General features: G+C 39.5%; 1 protein-coding gene across 1 annotated transcript; it reads right to left on the bottom strand.

The window, feature by feature from the left end:
• Positions 1-92: 92 nt before the first annotated feature.
• On the bottom strand, positions 93-9,803 carry LOC104539264 (mitogen-activated protein kinase 8; the record flags this gene model as incomplete). Its single annotated transcript, XM_010182739.1, has 5 exons — positions 9,638-9,803; positions 6,811-6,940; positions 5,477-5,535; positions 5,211-5,349; positions 93-258 (listed from the first exon to the last, which is right to left on the bottom strand). Coding segments are annotated over exons 1-5 (616 nt in total), but the record flags the coding sequence as incomplete, so codon positions are not given.
• Positions 9,804-14,038: the final 4,235 nt, after the last annotated feature.

The following is a 14,038-nucleotide window of genomic DNA, read 5'->3' as shown; positions in this document are numbered from 1 at the left end:
AAAAAAAAAAACAAACCAAAACAGTAACATGTAAAATGTGGTGCGCCAAACAAAAAATAAAGCTATGCCAAAGAAAGACTATATTTGCTGACCGTTTTCTTTGTATCCCATCCCTAGGATGACCTCTGGTGCTCTGTAGTAACGAGTCACTACATAAGGCGTCATCATAAAACTAGTTCCTGCAGTTCTGGCCAGTCCAAAGTCAAGAATCTTCAAAGTGCAGTCTGACTTTACTACTATATTACTGGGCTTTAAATCCTTTAAAAAGAAACATCATATATGACTGCTAAGACAAGCACAAAGTACTCTGTGGTTCACATTGTTAAAAGATAATTCTGCTAACATTAAACCCAATACACAACTAGGTTACTGCTGTAACTGCAGTTTCTTTTCCCCTTGCGTTAATTCATTGGCATTCAGCAGACTACAGAACCAATTCCTTTATTGTGCTTGTAGATTTACATAGCAATGAAAGAAGGAAAATACAACTAGCATTATAAGATACGTTAGCAACGTCTGAAATAAACTGAGGTTAGTAAGAAATGTTAGCTCTGAGGAAAGGTCTAGAAACTGCTCACTGGCACAATGGTTATTACTACAAACACAAGTAACATGACAACTGCTGAAATAATTTGGTGCAATAATCGTCTTGATACAAGGATTATTAAAATTATAATGTGAATGTAAAAAGTGAAAGGTTTCTTTGCTAGTTGAGGCTGCATTACCTCTCTTGAGCCAAAGCAGATGTTTCTCTGAACAGGAAGGAAATCCTCATGCTCACACAGATAGAGTTTCCCATTTAGGATTTGGTTGTATACTGATTTTGGTGACCAAACCCAAAAGGACAACATGGAAAAAACTGCCAGAAATTAACATAATCATTATATTGGAGTGGAAAATGCTCTGATACAGCTTCAGATCATCTTAGTTAGAAATTTAGTAACTGTATTCCCTTCACTTGAACCTAAAACCACATTGACAATAGTGGCTTTATGACACGTATTTATATGGACAATACACAGACTTCAACCATTATCTCAGGAGGATCTTACACACATCTGAATGTCACAGAGCAAATACTAAAACCAGAGTAACTTCAGAATAACTTTGCCATAATCAAATCATTCATAACACACAGGCCAACGCAGACAAGGCTTGGATCCTTTCTGCCTACACACTACTGAGATTAACGAGAGAAAAACCCAGCATGTGGCAGAGGGCTCCAGAATCAGAGCTGCAGGCATTTGATAAGTAACTCTATCTTTCACTGTTTCATAAAGACTTAAAAGTGGCTATCTGCAAGATATATGTAGTTTTCATTTGTACTCCTATAGCTTTCAGCAAACTCTTTAGAAAGCTAAGACAGCTGCTTTAAAGACAGAGATAAAACCACAAAAAAAGACTTCCAGAACAGTAGAATTTTAATGGGCAATTAAAAGTCATACACACACATATTCACACATGCACTTTCAAATCGCAGACACAGACTCTGCAGTCAACTTTTCCTTAAAACATTCTCAAGCATGACAACTAAATCCAAGTATTATAAGGCATTCAAGCTTGTTTCAGATTCTGCTACAATCCTGTTTATTATCAGCTTTATTTTTGCACACTTCTATTATTGGGAGGATGCTCGTTGCAGAATCCCAGGTGCGTGCTCATAGTATTAACTATACACATCCTTCTGAAAGCTGCAGGATTAATACTGAAAATGTCAAGAGATCTTCCCTTTGCAAGAGAAAAATCACTCTGAGAACAAAAACCAAAAGCTTACAGAGTACTGTCCATCCTTAATTTCTGAACATCATGTGGTTGTCATGAAGCCTAAGAATACGCTGTCATTGGGAACACAGAACTGTCCTTCAAAATGATGGAGGTGAGAGCTGAGTTACACTGCCATCCAAACTTATGCAGAATCAATAACCCTTATGTTTTAATTAAACAAGGACTCAAAAAGTTCCTGTAAGAGTGCCCCCAAGTTAGCCTGGTTGTATAAATACATCCCGAACCTATAGCAGAAGATATCTCACCTTGCCTTAAAAACGTTAAATGCCAATGTGTAAAAATTAGAGCTTATTCACGGCCGTCTCCCCATTAACCAGACAGGGAGAGAGGGGCATCTCTAGAAGACAATTCACACTTATATGGGCTTTTCTCTTTCCAAAGAAAGATTTGTGTAAAGGGCTTTCATAATTAGGCACCTTTGTTAAGCGCAGAACACAGGCAAAATCCTCTGTTTCAGAGCCTCCATGCAAGACTAACGAGACACTTTGTGTCCTTCAGCAAGTCAGTGAGGCACAACTGCAATGCCCATCATTCACCCTCCTCAGATTGTGAAACATAAATGAATGTGTATTTCCATGCTTGCTGGAAACTGTCTCTGCAAAATGTTTTGAACATAGTAATGCTTTTGCCAACATCTGTTAAAGCCAGTGTAAAGCTACAGTCAAATCTTTACCAAGATCAAATCTTTATCTGCTGATGTGGCAGCTAAGCATACTCCCTACAACTTCAGGGTGAAATTGTCTGAAAGTGAGTTTTATCTCTGTCTTTTTCTATGCCTCTGGTTTGCTATGAAAAAATGACTTCTTTTTATGGCAAGTAGTATTCAGTGCTATAAGCACATACACAGATCGTTCTAATTTCCGTCATTCAGCAAACTTTGAAAAAGTTACTGAGACGCTGAGATTATCACCGCTATGTTAGAAGCTGAAGAACCCAGTTAAAAACCATGTTAAAGTAGCAACACTAAAAAAAGCTAAAGCTTTAAAGGACACTAAAGAAAGCTAAATTCATAGTCAGAATGTTTCACAGGCAGCCACAGTAGTACAGACTATGTTTAAGGAGTAACTCGTTTCACCAGATTAGCTTTAGATATTAAAGACAGTGGTGCTGAAAGCCCAGAAGAGCGGTATAAAGAGTTATTACTGCAGCCACACAGTCCATATGAAATATGTCCCTTTTCAAGCGTGTGCTCCTTGTCTTTTGAGGTTTTGTTTAACTTGTTCCACACAGAAACAGGATTTTGATAGTTTACACCTTAAGGCATGAAGGCGTAACACACACAGCAGGTAACCAATGCAAACGTCTTGCCTGAACGTACTTAATCTTTTAACACAGTCTGACAAGCTGTCAGCTGAAAATTTAGCACGAAGACATGCAAGCGAAACGTGTCTGCCGTTGTCCTTCAAAAGCATTCATGCATACACGTGTTACTATTTACATACCAATTGTATCTATAGTCTCTTTGGAACAGGTTATCCCTGTGCTTCCTATTACTGCGCAATACAAAGCATTTCAAAAACTGCGCCCGTATTTACAGAAGCAGGAATTCTACCCTCAAAGCTATCCTTACTCCTCCCCAACGACTACTTCAGTAGTTACTTCTTTTCTATAATGGTACAAATGTTTACATTTATCCGTGACTTCTACAGGCTCAATGGTTTGATGCCCACTTTACAAGAGTACAAACCACGCTTGAAGCAAGTGAAGTTTCAGAAGCTCCCTCCTGCTTGAACCAAGACGTACACAAAGAGACCCTCTTACACTACCTACTCGAGCATGTTCATATGATATGCAGTTTTCCAAAAATAAAAAACCTGCATACCTACCTACCAGAAGAGACCAGAAAACGTTAAGCTGTGTACAAACCATTATTTCAGCCCCACAGGCACACACATTAGGGCACAAAGGCCTGCATAATACCAGTCATGTGCAACAGAATACCACAACTGTGGTAAGCAAAGTATCCGAGTTTGGCCTGGCGTTCCCAGAATAATGCAAGAATTTCAATGCCCACACGCAGATCTAAAGGCACAGGGTTATGCCTGGTTGCAGGTGATGCTTCTGCTCACCTTCCCTCACCCACCTCTTTCAAATACAGCAGTTCAGGGCGAATTGCAAGCAAGAACGAAGCCTTCACCTTCACCTTCCCTTCCCGAGCTCCTCACTGAAACGTGGCAGCTGATGAGTACTAAAGCTAGCTGAGCAAAAGTAAGTAATGAAAACTTTTTAAACTCTAAAAAAATCACAATGAAAAATCACAGAATCGCTCGGTTGGAAAAGCCCTCTGAGATCATCATGTCCAACCGCTCCTGTCTACCCACTAAACCATATCCCTAAGTACCACATCTACCTGCTCTTTAAATACATCCAGGGATGGTGACTCCACCACCTCCCTGGGCAGCCTGTTCCAGCTTCTGACGACCCTCTCAGGAAAGAACTTCCTCCTTATCTCTAACCTGAACCTCCCTTGGCACAGCTTGGTGCCGTTTCCCCTTGTTCTATCCCCATCACCTGGGAGAAGAGCCCAGCACCCACCTCTCTACAACCTCCCTTGAGGCAGTTGTAGGTGGTGATGAGGTCTCCCCTCAGCCTTCTCTTCTCCAGGCTAAACAAGCCCAGTTCCCTCAGCCGCTCCTCATCAGGCTTGTTCTCCAGAGCCCTCCCCATCCTTGTGGCTCTTCTCTGAACGCGCTCCAGAATGTAGCACTGTAGAAATACAAGCTTACAATTTCCCAAAATAGCAGAGATTGTATTTGAAAAGTTTTAACCAGAGAATCTCAAGCCATTTTACACTCCATACAGACACATAGGAGACGTTCAACTTGAACAGGCAACCTTAAATTCAGAATTTCTTGACTGGATTGCAACAAACACATGACATACAAAAAGCAGCAGTCAGTTTTGCCTGTGGGTAGTCTGAGTGAATGCTTTGTGACACACAGGTGTATGAAAGTCCCACTTACAGGTCTTCTTCATCATCATTTTTTGTGGAAACTTCAGATATTTATTCACTACTCTGGTAGTAAAAGAGCAGAAATAAAGTGGGCAGTTCTTTCAAAAGATAGGGTTTTAGGTTTGGTTACCAAAACAATAAAGGCAGACAAACTTCCCTGCCATATTCTTTCCTGCCATAACGACTAAAATAGAACATTATATAGAATTAAAGGAGGTAATGAAACTCACTGCAAAAATCTTTACTTGTTTCGTACAGATTACTATCAAACCATTCAAGCATTCAAAAGGTTCACTGCAGAATTACAGTGGGAAAAGGCAAGTGTGATGATTTCCGTTCAGCTTTCTCTCCCTGCCTATGGGACGTGATATGGATCATCTTTTGTGCTCCTATTTCTGATTTTTTCCTGTCTTTTAAATACTCAAAGCAAAACCAGGTGCCATGCAAAATACACACAGTTAAGTTCACTTACCCTATGTATAATTCCAGCTGAATGAAGATGTTTGATACCACACAGCATTTGATAAAGAAGATAGGACATTCGTTCATGATCTAGCTCCATTTGAATCACTTGGCAGAGATTTGCATCCATGAGCTCCATCACTATGTAGCTTATGAAGACAAAAAAAAAAGGAAAATCAGATAATATTGCCATTTTATCATATTCTTTCCCTTGCTCATCTTTCTGCTTGAACATTTTTAAAATTAATTCTCAGCTTTAGTTCAAATCAGACTTACACGTCTTGAAATTCTTCCAGGGATTTCTGTGGTGTGAACACATTCAGTAGACCAATTATCTGTGGGAAGGTTGAGAAGAAGTATAATCACACCATGGCAAAGTTGCAAAGTCAACATTTCAAAGCTGATACCCAGTATTCTGATGCAAACCCCCTGGTACACATTGAAGCTCAAGATGTTAAGCAGCTCAACAAGGCCTAACATGCTGTAATAGATGGTAATGGTTTTAGGAAGAGTAATTTTCCTCCGCAAATCACAATCTAAAAGACACACCGTGTGCATTAACAAGATGATATTCAAAGCTTAAAACCCAGGGAAGTTAGTCAGTCTTCTCCCGTCTCCTCCTTTCAGTTTGAAGAGAGTTGGTAAGGTTTTTATTGCATGAGGAAAAATAAAATTAAAAACTGACAAAGACTACCTAAGATAACGCTTTGCCATTGACAGAGCTGAAGCAACAACTCCATGAAAAGAGAAAAAACAGATTCTTGGAGCTGCTTTGGGACATTTTCCAGTTGCTAAGAATGGATGGGATGTGCGGAAACAGGTCAAGCTACTACTCATCAAGAGCCAGGCAGGCTTGCAATACTTTGTCATCATACAAATTATAATATTAGATAAAAATTCCTTTAAAGAAAACACATATAAACCATCTCTGTTTCTTAAAAACCAAAAATTTTCTCAAGTAGCTAGAAGACAGAGTAAGTCTTCTATACTTTATACTTCTATGCTTTCCTTCCACAGCAGCCAGGGGGAATTTTATCTTGCTGAAAAGCAATTAAGGAGGAAGGTCAGGAAGACCACACACAGCTGCCTCTGAAGGAAGAAAATGGCCAATATTAGTCTTCTATAGTTAAATCCTGATAAGTTTATAAGTTATTATCTGTCCCTTTCTGTGATCTGGTCTACTCCACAGCTTCTCAGGCCTCCAACAGCTCCTGTTGTCACAACACAAGATTCCTAACTCATTCAGGGACCAGGGGAAAAAAATATTACAGCCTTTTTCCTCCTCTTTGCCTAGCAGCAGCAACAGAAACAAGGAGGCACTTACCACTCATGGTATTCTTATTTGCCAGCTGCCTGTAAAAAGCAGCAATATAACACTGACTCCCTCCTTGAGTTTGAAGGGGGTATTTAAAGACTGGGCAGGTATTAAAACTAGTCAATAAAGGCTCTTCTGAAAGATCCTTCTGTATTTACCATGGAGATAGCATCCATACAATTAAAATCTCAATAATCTACAGAGGATGCCATCCTCTGAAGTAACTTTGAAGACTTCTACAAATAATAACCTTCTAGTTAATTCTTTAGCATTTAAAGCTGGATGCTGTACTCACATTTTTGTGATTAACGCACTTCATAAGAACAAGCTCTCTGTAGGCTCTTTTAGCGTGGGTTTGGTTCTGAAATGGCCGGCTTAGCTTCTTGATTGCAACATTTCGTTCAAGGATGGCATCATAAGCTGCACTGTAATTAAAAACACATTATCACATCTCAGTGTCAAGGCCGTTGAAGCTGTGGCAGTTGCCACCTTTTTCAGACACCTTGCATCACGTCTGCAGATAAACCAGATTTCCAGTACTATTCAGCTTTAGGGAGCGTAGTAGCAAAGTGCTCTTGTATGCTGAGCAATTTGAAATTTAGAAACGATTCCCAGCTTCATAGTACTAACACGTGACAATCTCCACAAAACGCAGGATCTCTGCTTCCTAAAATAACTTAAAAGACACTGAGTTCTTGCCACTCAAGAACAGACCGCCTAAAAAAAGATCCCAAACACTTCAAACATAAAAAGCACATCGATTTTATGTAAAAACTTCACACTGAAAGGAAGGGAGAAGGAGAGAGGAAAAGTGGGTTACATAAAGGTCTCATGCTTTCACTTCTGCAATTGTTTAATATCCTTATAACAACAAGAGCATCAATATCGTGATAAAACAAAAATATCTTAGGAAAGCTTTAACATCTTGATGTCATTGGCTTTTACTTGGTAAAAATAAAGAATAACATTTTGTTTGCAGACTAGTGCCAAGACTGTCCTAGGACTCAGTGACAGGCTGTTTAACTGGTGAAGAACGGTACTGGGGCCAACTCCCATACGTACTGCATTTCCATGGCAGGAAAGCATGGATTTCGTTTCCTGTAAGAGGTAATACAACAGCTGACTACCACGCAGACTCGGGAAACATTTATTAGTTCCCAAAAAAGCCTCAGCAAGGAAAATACTGTTTTCTTGTCTCTTACTGAAAATGGTACTCAATCCTAAAGTGGAACATCTGCCAGTAAATGGTCAGCATCCACTAAATCTCATCAGCTACTTTTAAAAGCATGTTCTCTATATAGCATGTAGCCTTGAATAATACAATTTTTTTGAACATCATGAAAACCTCTAGCCACTACTGAAGAAAGGAAAAATGGCAACAACATATACCGATAACTTTCTTTGGTTTACATTTTCCACTATCTGGAATTTCTCCTACCTACTCCCAAGATAAAGAATATCTTAGGAAAGAGCAGCAAAGGGGTACCCAGGAAAGATTGCCAACATGGGACTCTGGTACCAGTATTTAAACTTCTGCATCCCCAGTACATAACAGTAGCCCTGGGCTCTGTTTCAGTATTAGATACGGTTGAGCCTTTAGGCCATCTACTACTATTACTACAAATCAAGTTGGATCAGGTTTTTATTAAAAAAAAAAACAACCCGCACAAAAAAACCCCCAAAACAAAAACTCAAAACAAATAACCCCAAACAAAACTCCCAATCCAAACCACAAGTATCACGCCCTACCTCCTCCAGACATGGGCAAGATTTAACCACGTGAGCACTCCAGTCCTTCGCAGGGTAATCAGAGTGGTTCAGCTAAAAAGACTTCATTTACCACTAGCAGCAGTTACAGAGTGACACTAGAGTAATTACATGGTCAGTTTTTGGATCTCAGCTCAAGGAAGGGCAGTAAACTTGGAAAACAGGCAGTAACGAATGGCTGGGAGTTTTAAGGACAGTAATAACATCTAAAGCTGTTGCAGGCATTTCTGTAGCAACTAACAAACTCTAGGCAAACAACTGTCCACTTCCTCATTACATTAACACATGCAAACAAAATTCAGAGCAGTTTTGCTGCTGCTGCTACTTCCAAACCAAATAATCTTAATGCCAGAAGTTACCATTGCAAAAACAACTCTTTCTGGAGTATTTGCCTTCAAGTTTTCATTTGCACTAAGCACAGTTTTATTATTAACCCAGCTAAAACGCAAATACAAATAAAAAACATACCTAGTACCACACAGTTTCTAAGCACTGATCAAGACAAGATCAAGGTAGTAGAGAGGTTACAGGGAAAAGTGTTTGAGGAGATTATGTTTTTCCCTACTTTTCTCTTCCTTGAAGTTTCTTTTGTATTTTTATGTTCCTGGTTAGCATCTTGGGAGTTACAGTAATTGGAAAACCTGAAAGTTCCTATGCTATCTACATCCTTCTCTTGAACATTCAAAGAGCTCACAAAAAGCTTGAACCAACATTTCTCTTTGGAGTAATGTCACTGCACAGGAAATAGTGCCTATAAAGCAGCTTGTTGTCACCAGTCTTCAACCAACCAGACACTCCAGTCCACAGAGCAGAGCTCCTATTCAAAGAATTATACTGTCAAGTCATTTTTTCCTAAACTGCATCAAGTATTTACACATTACAATGACAGTCAGCATCAACTGCTCACCAGTCAGTATTAAGGACTACTTAGATTACGAAATTAAGTGAAGCAGAACCCTATCAAGACCCCCTATTTCAAGAAGCATTTACAAGCAGTAAATATTATATCGAGTATTTCTGGCTTTTGTTTCACTGCAAGCAGCATGGTTTAGGATTAGGATTAGTTTCTTTATCCAGGTTTTTTTTTTTTCCAACCCCCATTAATTTATAGGGCTCAGCACAGCTGGCTGAATTTGCACAGAAGGGCATCAGTTCAGAAGCAGGAAAGCACACAGGTCAAAAAGCAACAGCTAGAGCCCTTGCTGAGGAATAGCAGACAGTAATTACTCCTGCTGTTGTGCACATAAAAGGTAGTTCTCCACACTCCTGCTCAGTAACACACAACAGTTAAAGGACTCAAAAAGTTCTATTAAGGGAACTTAAAAGCACATTTATAAATTTTAAAGACACCTTACCATACTATCCCCTGTGCTCCTGATCCTATTGGCTTTAAATTCTGATACCGTTTCAACACAGTGAAAGTAGAGTCTCCAATTTCGACACTGTAGAAATTGTTGTCACGCTTGCTTCTGCTCATGACGGCAACTTAGCTAGATCGCTTCATCCAATTTTGGCTTCTGGCCTGTAAAGACATCAAATTTGAAAAACTGAAATTATACAACTGCGTGTAATCTGACAAAAGGCAAAATTCTTTATAATACGCAAAAGACACTTCCCAAGTAAGTCCCACATCAATTAAACTAGCACCTTTTCCAAAACACTGTCAGAAAACCGAGTCTCTGTCACAAAGACATAACTAAACACTAAAGCAGTTTTACCAGTGTATTACCAGTATTGTTAAAGGCTTCCTTCTCCAGTTGATAGGGAAGACATAACTGGACAAGAACTGTTGCCTAGCACAAGAAAAACTGTATACAAGCTAAGGGAACCAGACTGTGAATAGTAGCTCTATGGGGTAGAGGTAGGCTTAGTATAGGGTGCCAAAAAGCCTAATTTCTTAGCAATAGACAGCATCATCCTCAGCTGTTTCTTCCCTATCCCTTTGGCCTGCTGTGAGCTTAATAGAACTAATTTTCTACTTAGTGATTTTACTTTTCAGCTCAGTCTTTTCTAAGTGACTGAGCTTGCTGAAACCAGCAGCATGTTTTTCCAGGCGGTGTGATAATCTCAAGGTCGCCATCTCACCATGGATGCCGTGTCTATCGGGGGGAGCGGACCCAAAACTGACCAACGAGGTATTCCATCCCATATATGTTCTACTCGGTATAAAGCTGAGGGATCACGAGGGTCTCACCCCTTCCATCCTGGATCCTTCCTTCCGTCTTGATCTCCTTAATGGCCAAAGTCCAAGCAGAACCCTGCTAGTTCATTTGGCTCTGATCCTGATTCGAGGGTTCCTGCATCCTGCTCCCACTGCTGCTGAGTCCAGTCTGGGACTTTTCCAGTGCAGAGCCTCTGGTGATGTAATTGTCATTGGGGGAGGATTATATATTGGTTTTGTATGTGTATTTGTACCTATCTGTATCTATTCCATTATCTTCCTATTTACATTATTATCCTGTAGTATCAGTATTATTGTTTCATTAAATCTGTTAGTTTTATTTTCCAACCTGTAAAGTCTCTCTCCCTTATTCTCTTTTCACTTCTGGGGAGGCAGGAGGGGTTAACAGAGAGCATCTGTCCAGGATTTAGCAGCCAGCCCAGCCCTAAACCATGATACCCTTTTATCACTGCACTTTTGGACTTTGTGTCTTTCTCAACGCTTTCTTCACAGATGTATTCACACAAAGCTTTGGAATAACGATGCCCAAAAAGTATATAATAACAAAACAAAAAACCAAACCCAAAAACCACACATCTGAATTAGTAGAGAGAACATTTGCTGTGGAAGGTATGAAATCAGCCAGACACGTTTTTGAAAATCAGAAAACAAAGACAATCATTCACACAATCTTACATCTGCTCATCATCAGCTGAGAAAGAAACCTAATGAGTTTATCCACTAAAACTGTATTAAGACTATGAAATCAGCCAGACACGTTTTTGAAAATCAGAAAACAAAGACAATCATTCACACAATCTTACATCTGTTCATCATCAGCTGAGAAAAAAAAACCTATTGAGTTTATCCACTAAAACTCTATTAAGACATAGTGACATTGAACAACATGGGATCATCTAGAACAGCTTAGTAGATGGAGCTCTGCTGTATGGTATCAGCATCAAGATGATGAAAGTTTAATAATTCCTCACAAACCCATGCAGAAAGAACTGCTCCTGTACAGCCAAGGTTTTCAGATGAATGTTGACACCTTCCCATTTAAAGGTCAGTATTTTGAATAGCCAAAGCCAAGTGCTTAACTGAATTTTCTTTCAATTTGGCAAACTTCATAGGATCAAAGGGTGAAACAAAGCAAGGATAGCTTAAGAAAAGAATCTTGAGAGACAGTATTCTCTTGGAAATGAACTCCTTTCTATTAACAGATTTTACAGGTATACCATACATGGTGTTATTACGAAGCAAAATTTATCGCCTTAAAGCTTTGTCACTCACTTCACGTTTAAGATCATAAAATGTGCTTGGCATTATGTACTGGGAAACTTGTATTTACTAATCATTTTACAATCCATAAGAGTACTGTAGCACATAGCAGCATATAAAAGAAATCCTTGCTTATTCCTACAAAGGTGAAAACAAAAATTCTGTGTGTAGTCTTTCTGTAATAAAACTTTCACTCTTTTCTGAATATATTAGCTTTGCAGTCACCTAGGTACTGCCTATAACCAAGGAGTCTAACCCTCTCTCTTCCAAAGATTAAAAACAAAACCAAGCAAAACAAACACCAAAATCCCCACCCATCGACACATTAAGTCCAAGCTTCATAACTGAAAAGCCCGTATTCTGGGCTATTACAGCAGCTATGTTGATCCTAAAAAAAATCAAGTTTGTGACAAGGGTTGGTATGTAAATTCTCTCTCTCACTTTAGCCAGTGACCGTATCACGGACAGCGGCGAGCACCAGGAAGCCTTACGCTCTCACGGTCCCTGCACTCTGCAGCTGTCTGCCAAAGCAAAGCTGTCACGGATGACGGGGAATTTACCTCCTGGCCAGAGGAAGCACAAAGGATAGTTCTGGCTATATATGAGCACTGGTGCCAAAGTATTTGGCCAATAGATAGCTTTGGTCAGGACTCCAACATGCAAGAGGCCAGCCTGGCACCGGTCCACCACATCAATCATTTGAGGCTAAGTCCACCCTTCTTCAGCAATCTTTGGTTTGGCCACTTCCACGCTCTGCCGTGCATGAGGAACAGAAAGCTCCCCTCTCTAAGAGCTGTCTCCTTGCCTGCCTTTTCATACCCATGGAGAAAACCAGCCTCAACTAAGGAAGGTATGTCTAACGAGGCTTTTTCAAGCCTCAGAGTACGTACGAGATGGTTTCACTCCCCAAGCTTGAAACCAGTCAGAGGCAAAGCTTGTTTTCACTGGACTGCCTAAATAGAGGAAAAAAACCAAACATCTATAACATCAACAATAAAAAAATAAATTAAAAAATACGATACAATTAAATCTATTTAAGTAAGTATTTAAAAAAATTTTAAGAAGAAATTATTCCAATGCAGATTCCTAAAGCAAAATACTGTGGACACATTGTCACATTGATCACAACCCAGGGCACTTTCAAAAGTTACAGTTAGAAAATAAAATTAAAAATCCCCACCTACTGAAGTTTCTAGTCCCAAGAGTTATTGCATTCCTATCTTAATTCCACACGAATTACAAACTCCTGCTGTCAATGGTTTAATTATAATTGGTTACTTAAAAAAGAATGAGCTAAGTGTTTGGGGGACATGATTCAGTGACAGTCAGACATAATTAAATGTGTCTCTACCCTGCTCAAAGATTCACCAACTGATGTCAGTCACAACTCTCAGAACTTAGAAGTGGGGAGGGGAAAGACCAAAACCAGACAAAAAACCCAATTAGTAAAGAATAAAGAAATAAAAGGGGAAAACAGTACCATTCTATTAAAGCATGATCAGATTATAGTTTAAAAGGCTTTCCCTGCTACTGGACTCTAAAACGCTGTTAAAAAAGACACCATACATTGCATCTGACAAAGCACTTTGTCTTTCTACTCAAGTCTTCTAATTGCTGGTCTATCTATTCAGCCCTTAACAAAGTAAGTTACAAGAAAGTGTTGGTCAACAATTCCCCCTTAGTCATGAAACCTGTAACTCTTCTTTATAACAGATGCTCTTCTAATAGCTGTGGCTATTCTGCAAGAGTTCTGGCCTACCTGGACTATGCTTCAAACACCCCACTGCTACCCTGACCCATCCATCACCAGCCCTGAACCACTATGAAGACTGAAAGTTTCTCAGACCACTATTTGGCAGTGTTTCCAAGTACTAGGAAATGAGTAACAAGCAAGAGTGGGGAGATGGGTTGTGCAGTATAAAGACTGCTTCTGCAGGAACTGTTTACAGGAGGAAGCAACTAAAAACAAAGAGCCCTGCTCCTACATACAGCAAAACCAAACTCCTTCTGCACTTTCCGTAAGGCACCGATTCAGGGAAGGAATTGCTTTCTGAATACGAAGTGTAAAGAATTCCAGAGAAACTTCAAGTCAGGATGAATGTAATGCTCAACTAAAAGCAGTCAAAATACAGAAGAAAACCAAATACTCAAATATGACTGGGAAGTTTTTGTACTTTAATATACATCTCCAAATTTAATATTATATCATTTTAAGTTTAATATATGTAATGTCTTGTATCCCAACGTGCACCAAAGTCTAGTTTGGATTAGGATATATAACACGAGCCAGCACTGTGCCCATGTGGCCAGAAAA

This window comes from Mesitornis unicolor, unplaced genomic scaffold (genome assembly GCF_000695765.1).
Source record: "Mesitornis unicolor isolate BGI_N332 unplaced genomic scaffold, ASM69576v1 scaffold7364, whole genome shotgun sequence".
NCBI lineage: Eukaryota > Metazoa > Chordata > Aves > Mesitornithiformes > Mesitornithidae > Mesitornis > Mesitornis unicolor.
The sequence above is the reverse complement of the archived record's forward strand: the minus strand, read 5'-3'. Positions and strand labels throughout refer to the sequence as shown.